Source organism: Rhinolophus sinicus, linkage group LG03, assembly GCF_036562045.2.
Source record: "Rhinolophus sinicus isolate RSC01 linkage group LG03, ASM3656204v1, whole genome shotgun sequence".
In the NCBI taxonomy this organism is placed as follows: Eukaryota; Metazoa; Chordata; class Mammalia; order Chiroptera; family Rhinolophidae; genus Rhinolophus; species Rhinolophus sinicus.
This window is the reverse complement of record NC_133753.1, coordinates 97,296,145-97,310,679: the sequence shown is the minus strand read 5'-3', so window position 1 is coordinate 97,310,679 and position 14,535 is coordinate 97,296,145. Positions and strand designations below refer to the sequence as shown.

Sequence of the window (14,535 nt, the reverse complement as noted above, 5' to 3'; positions counted from 1 at the left end):
TGCTTCTAGAACTTGCCTTTGTCCCGTATTTACCACCCCTCAGTTTACTCAGGAATGTCCCCCCATGAGCTGTGAGCTTGTGCAAATGCTGCTTTCCTTCCTGTAACCCCAGAGGTTAGTTTGGGGTCTGGTACACAGAAGGTGTGGAATACATGTTGAGTAAGCGGATGAATAACTGAACGAAGTGACCTGTGTCTAACGCATAGCTGTCATCTGCCGAGCTCCCAACTCTCAGCCGCTCCCAGCCCAGAGCTTGGCACCATAGGTACTCGGTAAAGGTTGTCCGTATTTTATTTTCTGAATCAATCTGATTTAAGGCAATATCTAGGGTTGTTTGAGGTATGGTGGGGGAAGGGGAGAATCTGGATGTGGGAAACTTAGCCAAAAGGGAAGCGTGGGGTGCACTGCAGTGGGGGAAGGGGCAATGGGGGTGTCTCGAAAGGTAGGAAGGAACTAAGTCTGTAGCCCGCTGACTGCGGGGCACCGAGCTAATCTGTCTCTAGCCCCGCCAACTCAGGACATCTCCCCGTCACCGGGGTTGGAAGAACCCGCTAGGCGCTCGCGATCGGTCCTCGGAGGCGTGTGTGTCGCTTTAAAAGCTCCCTCCCGGAGCGCGGGGCCGGCCCTTCCCTGCCGGCACCGAGCGCTCGGAGCCGCGGAGCCGGGCGGCCTTGGAGGGAGCAGCGCCCGCCCGGGCGGCCAGTCGGGCGGGGAGCGCGGGGCAGGCGGGGGACTGCCGAGCGCGGGCGGCGGGCGGCGGGCGGCGCGGCGCTCGAGGAGCGGGCCCAGGCCGCGCAGCCCGGCGGGGCAGGACAGGGAGAGGCCGCAGAGGGAGGCCCAGCTCCAGCTGGCGCCTGTGTGCCCGGCCGGCAGCTACCTGACGCCCGGGGCTGGCGAGGCAGCGAGCCCGGAGGGAGCCGGCGGGAGGCGGCGGCCGCGAGGCGGAGGCTGCGAGCCCCGTGCGCCCTACCCGGCTGGGCGGCCGCGCGCCCTCTCCTCCCTCCCCTCTCCTCGCCGCGCCTCCTCCTCTTGCTTGTGTCGCCTCCTCTCTTCCGCCCGGCGCCGCTCTCGTCCGCGCCCCGGCCCCGAACCCAGCTGGGCCGGGCCCCCTGTCTTGCGCGCTCTCGGCCAGGCCCCGCGGGGACCGGTCCCGCGACGGACGCCGCCCCTCCCTAGGGGCCCAGCGGCTTCTGGACCTTTCCGACCGTGGACTGAGAGGTGGGAGCGCTCTCGCCGCCCGCGGAGCCCTGGGCTGGGCTGCGCGGACCCTCGCTGCTGCCCCGGACGCCGCCGGCGCGGGAGCGCGGACATCCTGGGTCCAGGCTGAGCGCGCGTCCCGGGCGCCCAGCGGTGCCAGCTCACTCAGGGCAGGGCAGACCCCGCGGGGCCCGGCGCCGGCGGTTCTGGACTGGACAGAGCGAAGCCCGGACTGTGCCGAGCCTGGGGAACGCCGGGCGCGGGTTGAGGGGATCCCGGCATCTTCGGATCCCTCCGACTTTGGCTAGCGAGCTGGGACCGGCCCGGCGTCGCCTCGGTCGCCCTGCGCCCGGGTCACCTGTGGCCTCGGAGCCCCGGGCCCGCCGGACCCTCGCTCCCTCCCCACCCGGAGCCCGACGGGGGTTAGGGGAGATTTTTCCGGCCCCCATTCTGGGAGCGCAGAGGCCCCGCCCCCTCCCACCGCCCAGATGTCTCCCCGGTGGGTTCTGAGGACCTCCCTGAGGGCAGGGGCTGAAGGGTCCAGAGAGAGAAGCCCGCCCTAGGGAGCCTGGGGGGCCCCCCAACCTCGTCTTGGGGCTTGGCCCCCGACGCTGCTCGGAAGGCAAGCCGGTGCCCCCACCTTCGGTGAGTCCTGGAGCGGCGCAGGGGTTCTGAGAGAAGGCGGGACTGGGGAAGGGAGGGTCTGCTGGGAACGGGGCCACCCTGAGAGCACTACCAAGGAAAATACAAGACTGGAGAGACCCTCTGGTGAATCTGACGGGCCAGGCCTAGCTGGGGAGGGGTGGTTGGGGGGAGCTGGAGTGCGGTGCCCCATTGCAGGCTGAGGACTTCTGCCTTTAAAGCAGGGGCTCCCTCTTTGCCTTCTGTAGACCATCTGCCTCTACCACCCCTCCCCACAAAGGAAAAAAAATCCCCAGAGAGGAAGGGTGCAGGCTGGGGAGAGGAGGGAGGCAGCAGCATTGCTGGCTGGTGCTGCAGCCTAGGAGGGCTGACGCCAGGCTCGCTCTCTCTGCAGGGGGCTGCCCTCCTCCAATCCAGTTCCCTTCCCAGAGCTACCTACGTCTGGAGCCCCTTCCACCTCTGGAAGACCCCAGCCACCATCCCTCTGCAGGTGTCAGTTGCATCCGGAGACCTCCACCTTGCAACTGCCCAGGAGTTGTGAGAGGATTGCTGCTGCCTTCCCCCGAACCCAAGGGCATCTCTTACCCTTAGTCCCTGCAGAGTCATCCCCCTGCCTCTGTGTCCAGGCTCAGCCAGACATCAGCCCAGCACACCCACAGGCACTTCAAGTCCTGGAGGCCACTCCTGAGACCATAGGCCCCTCCCCCTGCCCTCCTGTGTCCTCACCTTGACCCTCTCTGTCAGATTCTGTCTACCTCTGGGTGTCCCATTCCCCACCCAGAGGCAGAGGAGGTGGAGTGACAGGGGCCAGGGGCTGGGTGAGGGCCACCCAGGGCCAGGGTGGGCTGGGGGGCCGTTAAGATGTGGAGCTCTGCCTGGCCGAGGGGGGCTCCGTGGAGGCAGACGCAGTGTGTGCCCCGCTGGGGGGAGTATGGGCAAGCCTGCGGCCACGTGGTAAAGGATGAACATTCGGGGCACCCCGGACCTCGGGCAGCCCAGTGACGACCCCAGCAGTGGTGGTGAGCGCGAGCGGATTCGACAGCGCATGAAGATGGTCATCGGGCAGCTCGAGGGCATCCTGCGGGAGCTAAAGGAGGTGGCCACGGAGCTCAGGGAGGTGAGTGAGCGGCCAGACGGACCTTAGGCCAGTTTTCCTGGGCCTGGCACAAAAATGTCCTCTCATATGTATGTTTCAGTGTGTGTGTGCGTGTGTGTACGCAAACTGTGCACGCGTGTCACTCTGCTGCGTGCCTCCTCCTTGTTCTCCTTTCCCCAAATCCACTTTGCTAAAAACCTTCCCCTAGCCCAGAGCTGGAAGGGTCTTGATGTTGCAGAGACTGCTTGAGCAGCATGTTGTGGGCCCTTGGCTCTGTGGTTAGTACTTGCGGATGCCAGGGTGCCCATACCACTGAGTGCCACCATAGCTTCTTTATGGAAGACCCTCCTCTGGAACCTAAGATGACCTTTGACCCCACCATCTGCCTTCCAGATTCTGAGCTGGTCACAAGGGGCTCTGGAAAGTGTCGATGGCTCTAATGGGGCAGTCCCCACTGCTTGGGGGCCCAGCTCAGAGCAGTCCCCAGAGATCTTAGATACTCAGAACCCTTGATCCTGGAAATATTAAAACCAGCTACTGTCTTTCCCCAAAAATAAGACCTAGCCAGACCATCAGCTCTAATGCATCATTTGGAGCAAAAATTAATATAACACCCCATCTTATTTTACTATGATATAACGCCAGGTCTTTATAATATAATATAATATAATATAATATAATATAATATAATATAATATAATATAATACCGGGTCTTATATTAATTTTTGCTCCAAAAGATGCATTAGAACTGATGGTCTGGCTGGGCCTTATTTTCGGGGAAACACGGTGTGTCCTCCCTGCTCTGAGGCAGGAATGGGTCCAGGGGGTTGCTAGTGGGTATCAGAGTTCATGTCTACATTGGCAGGGGCAGGAATCTCCTCTAAAGGGATGTATTCCCATCCCACAATTCTGAATGTTTTTTCCAAGGCTGAAAAGTTACCAAGAGACCGAGGGATGTGTGCCCCTTTCTGTCTCTCTAAGTGGAGCCTGGTTTAATTACCGCTTCCCACATTGCGGGGGAATGAGGTACACATGTCCTTGGCCCTGCCCCTTGAGCTGTGTTTGAGCCCAAAATGCATGACCAGCGTTCTGAGCCGCTGGCCTGAATTTGCACACTGGGTACCATTACGCAAGCCAGGTGGGCTTTAGGCAAATTTCAACTCCTCGTAACCAGGGCCCCTGCAGAGATGGCAGGGAGAGTGATTGAACCAGAGTTATGGGCTCGAGTTCTCCCCAGCAAGCTGGGTGGGAAAGATGGGGGCTCTGGGTACCAAATCCGGACTGGCAAAGTGGCCTTCCAGCCGGGCCCGAGAGCCAAGGAGCTGGGGGTGTTTGGAGGGAGGTTGTCGGGAGTGGAGATGCCAGGACCGGAGCTGAGGTTGGGTGGCAGCCCCTCTGCCCGTCAGCCTTGTGGAGCCTGCCAGGAAGGCCTTCTTTAGGAGGCAGGAATGGGTGCTGCTGCAGGTGGAGAGGTGGTGGTGCTTCTGCGTGTGGACTGGGCTGGCCAGGATCTGGGCTGAACATCTCTGGGAAATAGTGGTGGTCACGGCCAGATGCCTCTGAGCAACCCCTCCTCTCCAACCTCATTGGTCCAAAGGACAACCATCACCTCTTCGTCCCTCCGCCACCCCCATCTTATTTCAGATGTTTTGTAGTTCTGTCAGTCATGGGAACTGTCCAAAGTTTCCGTTTGGGGCAGGGGCATGGGTCCTATGCCCCAGCAGGCCCACCCAGAAAGAGCCAGGACTGACTCTAAGCCTGGAAGTCAGCTTTGATACAGCACAGAGCCTACTCCTAAGTGACCAACTTCCAGGCATCTGCCCCCCGCCCCAGCATAGCCAGCTAGAGCTGGAAGGCATCTCACAGGCCATCCGGACGAGCCCTGTCCATGTACTGCTGATGAATCTGAAGCCCAGACAGGAATAGGGGCTTGTGCAGAGGCCACAGAGCCTCTGACCTAAGAGGTTGCAGATCTAAGCCTAGAACCCAGGTTCCTGGCGCCTGCTCTGGGCTTCAGCAGGTGGGCTAATGGGCAACCTTTGCCATTGTGTTAGGGACCTTCTAGAGCTCATACTTTATGCCCATGCTGCAGATGCTCTGAGAGGGGGCCCATGGCGGGGGGGGGGGGGCAGAAAGATCAAAAGCACTAGGATTTACTTGCAGATCTTTGAGCTGCCCCCTCCCTCCCTTCTCAGCGTGCACCTCACCCACTCCCATGTCCTGAGCAGCACAGCTTCAGGTTCAGGCTGTGCAGCCCAGAAGCCTGAGCCAGGACAGAGAAAGACGAGTCCCCTCCCCCATACCCCCTGGAGGCCATGTGCCTTCACCCAAGACTTTGGCAGGTTGCTAAGGCAACCAGAATCTACCCCGTATGCCACCACATGCCTGCTGCCAATGGCACCCAGCTGGGAGGGGGGACAGGCCTCAGAGCTTCCCCACCCCCTAGGCAGGGTCTGGACATGGGGTGATGGCCAGAGGGAAGTGTTGGGGAAGGTGAGGCCCAGGCAGGAGAAGAGATGCCATCGCTGACTTCCTGTGGGATGGGATTTGTTGGGAATGGGGTTACTAAGTAGGGGCGCCCGGCTCTGGTTTGGGGTAAAGGGCTGTAGCCTCCCTGGAACCTGTGATTTTGGCTCTTGATCCTCCAAGGGGGCTGTAAAGCTGGACCTGCCTGGCTCTCCTGCTCAGTCCCTTTGTGTGGCATTTTTCAATGGGGGTGGGGGCGTGGGGAGGCCCCAGGTTGAGAGGGTTGTCTCATCACACCCCACTCCCCAGGCAGCACCAGCTCAGGGCTCACCAGCCAGGTTCCGATCCCCAAGCAAGTCAGGTGGGGGGAGGAAGGCAAGATGCACATGCAAGACTGCCAGGGAACAGCACAGGGTGCCTGACGGAGGTGCAAGGCCAGCAGAGGCACGGCTTAGCTGTACCCCTCTGCCATCTGCCCCCTTCTCCATCGGCCGCTCTCTTCCCCAGGCACCACTGATCATGGCAGAGCCCCCTCATCCTCGAGCATGTCGCCTGAGATCCATAGAACGATAACAGGCACTAAAGCCCTTCCTCCCCAGGCCCCTAAGCTTCAGTCTGCTCATCTCTGAAATGGGGATGATGATAATTTACACCTCAGAGTGATCTTACAAGGATTTATTGGGAGCTTGGCATGCAGTGGGGGGGCCAACACCTACTCACACCCCTAAAGTATTTGGAATTCCCTCTCCATATCTCCCACCATCCTCCCAAATCCTTCTGCAGCTCTGCCTCCATCTCTCCAGGTGGACAGGGAGCAAGTCCTGTCCCATGGTGGGGAGAGTAGTTTTGTGTTCTAAGGGAGGTGAGGAATGTAAAAGTGCCTTGAAAGCTAAAATTGTGCTGCAGAGGCATGTGACGGTCAATTGTTAATGAGCCCTCATTGCTCCGAGGTTCCCCAGTGTTCCGGGACGCCAGGCCAGACCCAGCACGCTCTCTAAGCTCCTCAGAATTCTGTGGATCTTATTTAGAGATGCAGCACAGCCTATGGGCTAAGAGCATGGAATTTTTTGCAGCCAGATGTCTCTGGTTCAAATATGAGCTCCGCCCCCTTAGCTGTGTGAACTTGGGCAAGTTACTTTACCTCTCTGTGCTTCTGTTTTCTATCTGTGAAATGAGGATACAGAAGTTTATGCCTCCCATCCCCCACCAGCCCTAGGGTGGGTGTGAGAATTAAATGAGAAATTATATAAAATGAACTTAGCACAGTGATGGGCCCAGAACAAACTCCATATCTGTTAGATATTATTGATGACCTATTCTAGCACTGCCCTGTTCCTCAGCTCCTTATAAGGCCTTGCTCTTTTGGAGTCACATCGGCTTCTTGGCCATGATCAGGGAGGTCAGAGCCAGGACCCTGGCCTCCTGGCTGGCACCCTGAGGTAGGCAGTCCCACCGTCTTCCATCAGGGAAAGGGAAGAGAGAATGAGGTGGGAAGTGGGTCTCCAATAAGATGGCTTTTGAACAGAGACCCAAAGAAAATGAGGGTCCAAGTCAAATGGATATCTAGGGGCTGAGCCTCCAGGCAGGGGGCGTAGTCAACGTAAAAGTCCTGGGGGGGAAGTGTGCTCGGCATGGTCACGAGCAGCAGGAAGCCCGTGCCGCTGGAGTGGAGTGAACGTGGAGGAGAAGAGTGGGAGGTAAGGTCGCAGAGGGAGCAGGGAGGCCGGGCACAGAATCTGGATTTTGTCCTCAGTGAGAATCCCACATGCTCTCCAGGAATCTCCTGGCTGTGTTTCAGGGTGGGAACCTGTCTCCCACTGCTCTCTCTGTCCCTTACCAACCAGGAGTCCCCAAGGGCAGGGGTAGGGGCCCTCATCCTTGGCCCCCCAGATGTTGAGCGTACCTTGAGCAAGTACTTAGCCTCCTCCTCTTGGTTGCCCCCCCAAAGATGTCACTCAGCATGGGGACTCACGATATTCCTGTGTCTACCGCTGGTGTCCCTCGCCCCTCACTGGCTCTTGGGTAGGACGTAGCTTAAGACATAGTTGCAGGCTGTGGCCTAAATACCTGAGGAGGTGGCGGAATGGACACAACCCTTCTGTAGCCTGAGTGCTGGGGCTGACCCCCCACCTGATTTGCTTCGGGACCAGGCACAGTGGCAGTTGTGCCAGCCTGTGGGCAAGGTGCTGCATAGGAGGTGGCCAGGGAAGCCAGAGGCTGTGCGGGCATGAGATAAATAGGGCCCAGCCAGGAAGCAGCTGGAGCAGGAGAGGCTGGGGACCAGGAGCTGTGCCAAAGTGGGTCAGCTCCATCACCCGCAGCTCAGCAAGAATTGTGCGGAGTTTTTCTTCTTCTTTTTTCTCGCCTCCCTTTCCCCTTTGCGTTGTCCTCCTCCTCCGGACAGATTCCCGAAGCTCTCTGGCCAATTAGGCCAAACTGCAGGAGGAGAGTCATGAATCACAGTCAACGCACGCCCCCTCCCCCACACCACAGCCCCCAGAAAGACAATAAATAACGTAATCGCAGAATTAAAAAATAATCAGTGGTCATAAATAATGCAGAATCCCCAGTTATGTAACCAGCTGCTTGGGGAGCTGGGAGGGAGGGGAGGAGCGAGCAGCTTGTCAAACAAGGTGAGGGGGCCAGAGGGGAGGTGGGAGGACAGGAGATACAGGTTGTGGGACTCCCAGGTCCTTGGTCCTGGCTCCTGGGCCTTATGGAACACAGATACGTTTTTCTTGAAGGAGGGCTCAGCCAGGGCTGGAGGGAAGGCTGGGGCAGGCAGTATTGGGGTGTCCAGGACCGTAGAACTCTCTCTGAAAAGGAGCCTCCAGCAGTTTGTATTAAGCTTTCTCAACTCATCCACTCAGTCAATGGCTGTATTTGTAAAGAGGGTGCCCATCCTTGTACCAAACTGGGATGCGGTGGTGAGCAACGCATGTCCTGGCCCACCCGCCATGGGACTCAGTGTCTCACGAGGAGACACACATCAACCACATTATAACACGCACACTCATAACACGGTAGCAGTGATAAATACTGGATATTCTGTTAAGGATGGGAATGGGGTGTTTTGAGAGCTTTTCCCAGGGAAGCTGTCCTCAATTGGGGTTCAATGAAGCCTTCCTTATGGAAGTGAGATGGAGTGGGAAAGGAAGGAGGCATTCAGGTGAGGCCAGAGCAGAAGTGAGCTCAGTGCGGTGTCCAGCGGCGGTGAGGAGGCAGGCCTGCCGGGGTGGAGAGCAAAGGGCCCTTGGCCAGATTTGGTGTGGGGTGGTGTTTGGGAGGCTCAGGAGTTTGGGGAGCAGTGAAGTGCTGGAAGCAGAGGGGTGCTGTGGTCCTGTCAGCTGACTAGGAAGTTCCCTGGATGCAGCGGGAGCCAGTGGGGAGACTAGATGGGTGTGGGTGCAGTTGTTCAGGCGAGGGGAGCTGAGGCTGTGAGCAGGACAGAGATGGGGACACACTTGGGACAGGACCTGGGACCTCCCAGCAGGTTCTGTCTCAGCCCTCAGCCCTGCCCTTCACCTCTAGTGTCCCTCTTGCCCCCTCTCGAGCAGGTAATTCATGTTCTTAGGGACCAGGCCCAGGAGTCAGGACTCCCGACTTTTGGTCTCAGCTTGGCTCCTTCTACTGTCCAGGCCTCAGTTTCCCTATGAGCAAGCACAGTGAGATGGCGCACTGACCCAGACAGTGAGAAGGTGGACTTAATGTGATCTCCAGTCACTCTGGCTTTGAAGCTCTGGGATTCTGTCATTTGTATGGTTCCATTCTCTCTCTCCCCCTCTCTTTCCTTCTGTGTATATAATTATTTTCCCTGCACTCCAAGACAATCTCAAATTACATGTAGGCAAAATGATTATTAAATCTCAGAGAGAAATCACAGATTTCAAGACATCCAAAGCAAATAGGCAGGTAGCATGGGGCCTGCCTCACCCCTGCCCTCCCACTTGCCCCATGAAATAAGGGACCAGGAACCACTGAACTGACCAGGCCCTGCATATAATCTGGGTACCCACCTCACTCCCTTTTCTGATCCTTACGTATGTCATTTATCAAGTGGCCATGAGCTGTCCCACCTAACGGACTGAGCTAGATTTGCCTCTGGGCCTCAACCATTTGGCTTTTAGAAACTCTTCTACTTTTGTCCAGAGACAGCCTTATTGTAGGGAATGTAGTGCCACTCATGTGCTGAGGTTTGAAAGGTCCACTACGTCCCCTAATTCCACCATGGGCCCTGGAAATGTCCCCATCAGGGCGTCATTCCTTTGGTGAAGAACTGACTGCCTCCAGCTCCTGGGCCTGTGCCAGGGGTCTGGTCATGTGTTAGCATGCTGGGTATTGGGAGTCTGCGTTGTTTTACAGTCTTTCTGTGCATCGAGTCACCTCACACAGCCCTAACACTAGGTACTAATAGAGTTCTTTGATGAAGAAATGTGCACACAGAGACACTGAGTAACTTGGCTAAGGTCACAAAGCCGGTAGGCTGTGAGCCAGGGCCGGACCCTAGGGGAGGTTCCAAATTCCCAGGTTCTTAGGTGCGCGCGGTGCCGACTCTGCAGCTTAATACACATTCAGCTCTGTTGGATCCCCAGCCCCCGGGTGAGGAGAAGAACATCATCCCACTCGACAGGGGAGGAAAACGAGACCTGAAGAGGGGATATTACCTGCCTCAGGCTGCTTAGCCAGGATGTGGCAGACTTGGGACTTGAACCCAGGCCCCGGTCTTCCTCTTCCATCCACACCCCTAGGGTGGAACCAGAGAAGGGCATTCTCAGACAGAAGGGGAGGGCCCAAATGTGAAGGGCACCTGCGCAGGTGGCCAGCAAGCGCCTCTTGGCTGGGGAAAGTGTGTCTGCACCTAACGGCTTCAGGGCGCCTGGCCTGTGCACCCTGGGTCTTCCTCACAGGGCATTGGGACCCCAGCTTTTCAGCCTGGACTGGCCTCAGCCAACCCTGGGAGGGAGGGAGGGAAGGAAGGAGCGAGCAGCTTTGTCAAACCAGGGGAGGGGGCCAGAGGGGAGGTGGGAGGACAGGAGATACAGGTTGTGGGACTCCCAGGTCCTCGGTCCTGGCTCCTGGGCCTTATGGAACACAGACGCGTTTTTCTTGAAGGAGGGCTCAGCCAGGGCTGGAGGGAAGGCTGGGGCAGGCAATATTGGGGTGTCCAGGACCGTAGAACACTTTGCCATCACAGCCAAGTCATTTAGCTCCAGATTCCTACAGGCATTGCCCCCTCTTAAGCAGCAGAAGGCGCTCAGCAGCCGGCTTGAGCAGGGGAGTCTAATTGAGGGCGAGGCTGACCAGAGGTGCAGGGCCATGCCCAGTACTAGTTCTTCATCAGCTAAAATCCCCACGACCTAGGCCCGTGGTTCTCAGAGTGTGTCTCCAAACACCAGGAAGCCTGTTAGATCTGCACCTTCTCGAGCCTCACCCAGAACCTACTGACTCAGAAATTCGGGGAGTGGGCTGATCTCATACACTCCAGTTTGAGAACCCCCACTCTAGGCCAGGGTCCCCACCAGCTCTCAGGTGGGGCTTAGGTTGAACGAGGGCTTCTAGGGGATGTGCGCTTCTCTGTGGTGGGGGAGACACTGGGTTGGGGGATGTCAGAAGAGGTGGCCAGATTGGAGGGTGGGGCCCTATGCCCGTTGCCTGCCCAAGCCTGGAAATCGCAGCAGCACTCAGAGCGCGGTGCAGTCTTGCAGGACATGGCGGAGGCAGGGATCTCAGCACCCCCAGTGCCTGGTGCCCCGGAGATGATGATCTCAGGCGGAAAGCCTGACACATAGTAGGTGCTCAGAGATGGGAGATGATGTCCCTTTCATCACCAGCACCCACAGAGCCCTGTCACTGCCCTTCGCATTGTTCCTTATGAAGCTGTGGTGAGGTGGGCAGGGCTGGGGTTATCAGACCCACTTGGTGGCGAATGAAGTTGAGGTCCAGAGAGGTTGTGACTCACCCAGAGACACACAAAGCAGTGTCTAAGCTGAGTCTGGAACCCAAGTGTCTTTTCTGCAGGCCTCAGCCAAGTGTTCCAGCCACCCTGGCCTGGGGCTGTGGGCAGTGGGCATCCCTCGGCATGGACACCCCAAAACAGCTCCTCAAGTCGCTCCTATAAACAGAGTCCTAGACTCTCAGAGAGGGAAGGAACCTTGGAGATCAACTAGTTCACCCAACTCCCCATTTACAGATTGAGGAACTGAAACCTGGATATACACAACCCTACACGCCCCCACCCACATCTCAGAGCTGCCCAGGAGACAGAGAAGGAGCAAGAGGGAAACTGACTGACCAGCTCATCTGCATGGGACCCCCTGACCCCAACCAAGCAGATGGCCGGCTGACCCAGACTCCTGGCCCTGCAGTTTTGCCCTCGCTTTCCTCGTTAGCTTTGGGGCACTCCCTACCCCCACTCCTCTGCAAACACCTAGCACATCGCTGAACAGCAGGAGTCCTCAGCGAAGTTTTCTTGATTAGGGACTTCATTAAGTAATTAATTCATTGACTGTTCTGACCCCAGGTAAGAACACTGGAAAGCTGGCCCTGGGCTTGGTGACTCACTCTGAATGGCTTTGTGTCTGGGTGTCTTGGCCCCCGCAGTTTACTTTTGTTGTTTTGCTGTTTTTGTATTTGGCCTGAAGCTTGTCTCCTCGTCTTGATTGTGTCTGACGGGGTCTCCCTATTTCTCTCACTATCTTTGTCCCTGATTCATGCGCTCACAGTGGCCTAGGCCAGGGGGTGCCCTGAGGCAGGGCTTCCATGTGTGGGTGGGCAAGGTGCAGTGACCTTGAAGCTGAGCTGCCCCCCTACGCCAAGAGCATTTAACAGGCAGCTCAGGCCCAGGATGGATTTGATTTTTATTGCTTACCAAACAATGCTTGTTTTATTCTTTCCCTAACAAGCCAGATTGCTCTCTAGTGGGGTACATGGGGGTAGGGTGGTGGAGACTCTTGGGGACAGTCACTGATGAGCTGCACAGGCTGGTCCAGGATGCTTCCTGGTCACCCCATATCATTTTCTCTCTGAGAGTGGGTGGACCTCTCATCTGTCCACTGAGTGGACTGGCTGGAGTCTCTCAGCCCTCTTTAAATTGTCCCCTCTCAGTCAAAGGAAGATAAAGCTCTGAGCAACAAGGCTAGCCCCAGAATAGCAACTGGCTTTGGGGGGCAAGGGTGTGTGAATGGATGGAGTGCAGGGCTGGAAGGCAGTCCCCCCAAGAGACTGAGGAGTAGAAAATGGGAATGACCCCAGAATGAGCTGTATTTACTCTGGTCTAGTTTGGGCCCCTCACAGGGCACACAAGCCTGTGACCTCCAGTCCAGTCACCATCCTGTGGGGTCATGAGCCCGGGGATGGGTGCATGCTCACCCCTAGGTGATATCTGGCCTGGCTGCTCTCACTCCTCTGCCCTTCCCTGGCCAGGTGGTGAACCAGATTGACAAGCTAACGTCAGACTTTGACTTTGAGCTGGAGCCAGATGACTGGACCACGGCCACTGTGAGCAGCACATCCAGCAGCGACAAGGTGGGCGTGGGCGGCCCCTTTGACCTGGGCCACCTGGACTTCATGACGGCCGACATGCTGTCAGACAGCTGGGAGTTCCACTCCTTCCTAGACGTCTCCACGCCCTCTGACTCTGTGGACGGCCCCGAGCCCACGCGGCTGGGGGCTGGCCCTGACTACCGGCTCATGAACGGTGGCCTGCCCATCCCCAATGGGCCACAGGTGGAGACCCCGGACTCGTCCAGCGAGGAGGCCTTCAGCACTGGCCCAGCCAAGGGCCAGCTTCCCCAGCGGACCCCGGGCACGCGGGAAAGGGTGCGCTTCAGTGACAAAGTGCTTTACCATGCTTTGTGTTGTGACGATGAGGAGGGCGATGGCGAGGAAGCAGCGGCAGAGGAGGAGGGGGGCCTGTCCCTGGAGCCTCCCCGCACAGAGGCCCATGCGGGTCCCCTCAAGACCTCCCCAGCCCCCTACAAGCCGCGGCGCTCTCCACTGACTGGCCGCCACTCAGGCCCCACCTTGGCCCCTGAGCAGACCCGAAGGGTCACGAGGAACAGCAGCACCCAAACGGTGTCAGACAAGAGCACGCAGACGACGCTGCCCTACACGGCCACCAGACAGAAAGCCAAGGGCAAAAACTAGGGGCCAGGGAGGGCACTGAGAGGGTGGGCACATAGAGTTATAAATATATATATACATATATATATTTAAACAAATGCAGTCATAATAAAATGTAAAAATGCTAAGGATCCAGCCCCGCAGACCCCATAGCTTCCCCAGAGTTCATTGTAGACACCAAGATACCTCCTAGGTCCCAGATGCTGTGCCCAGAAACTCCCTCCCTCCCCACTCATTGCAGGGCTCCTGAAGGGGGTGTCTGAAAGGAGGTAAATTAGGTGGGGGAGGTCTAACCCGGGGCTCCTGAGTCTAGCTGTTGGCCTGGGCCATGTCCTGGGGGATTCATCCCGGGGAGGGTAGGCTCTCAAGCAGCGGTGTCCGAGACGGGGGTAACAGCATGAGTGGAGGAGACCATAGCACCCAGTGTCGGGGGTGGCATCACTCCAGCTGGGCCAAAGACCATTTGCCTTCTACTCTATGGCAGGCTTTGCCTCTCCTTGCCAAAGGCAAACCTACCCGGATATGTACAACCCCACCCACCCCTACCCCCAACCTCAGGGTTGCCCAGGACACAGAGAAGGAGCAAGCTGCTCTCATGGGGTGACCTTCTGTGCTGGGAACCTCGGCCTGCACAGATCCTGGAGGACCAGGCTGGGCTGAGCAGGAGTTTGGAGAGACTGGACATCTCCCAAACCCTTCCACTCCATGCTCAGCCTGGTCTCTAGGGATCAAAGACTCACGGCAGAGCCTCAGTCAGTCCCTGACCTTGCTGGGAACACTACTGAGGTCCATGTGAGAAAACAGGCAGCAGCCGCCATGGGGCCGTGAGCCAGGGCCAGAGAGGCTCCTGACCCCTGTCAGCAGGCAGGCAGCCCCAGGGAGGAATGGCCTCACTCTTCCCTTGCTCCTCCACACTGGGACCCTGAGCCTGCCTTGGCAGGTCTTGAATGACACCAACAGGGACAAGATGAGAGCCTAGAGGTACCAGGGCTTCACCTGGGGCAGGTCCACA

At 57.9% G+C, this 14,535-nt stretch overlaps 1 protein-coding gene across 1 annotated transcript; it reads left to right on the top strand.

Moving 5' to 3' along the window:
* The first annotated feature begins 433 nt into the window (after positions 1-433).
* INSYN1 (inhibitory synaptic factor 1) lies at positions 434-13,654 on the top strand. The gene is made up of 3 exons (XM_019736042.2): positions 434-1,842; positions 2,234-2,956; positions 12,825-13,654. Exons 2-3 carry the CDS (start codon positions 2,801-2,803, stop codon positions 13,545-13,547), a joined length of 879 nt encoding a protein of 292 aa, XP_019591601.2. The 5' UTR covers positions 434-1,842; positions 2,234-2,800; the 3' UTR covers positions 13,548-13,654.
* Positions 13,655-14,535: the final 881 nt, after the last annotated feature.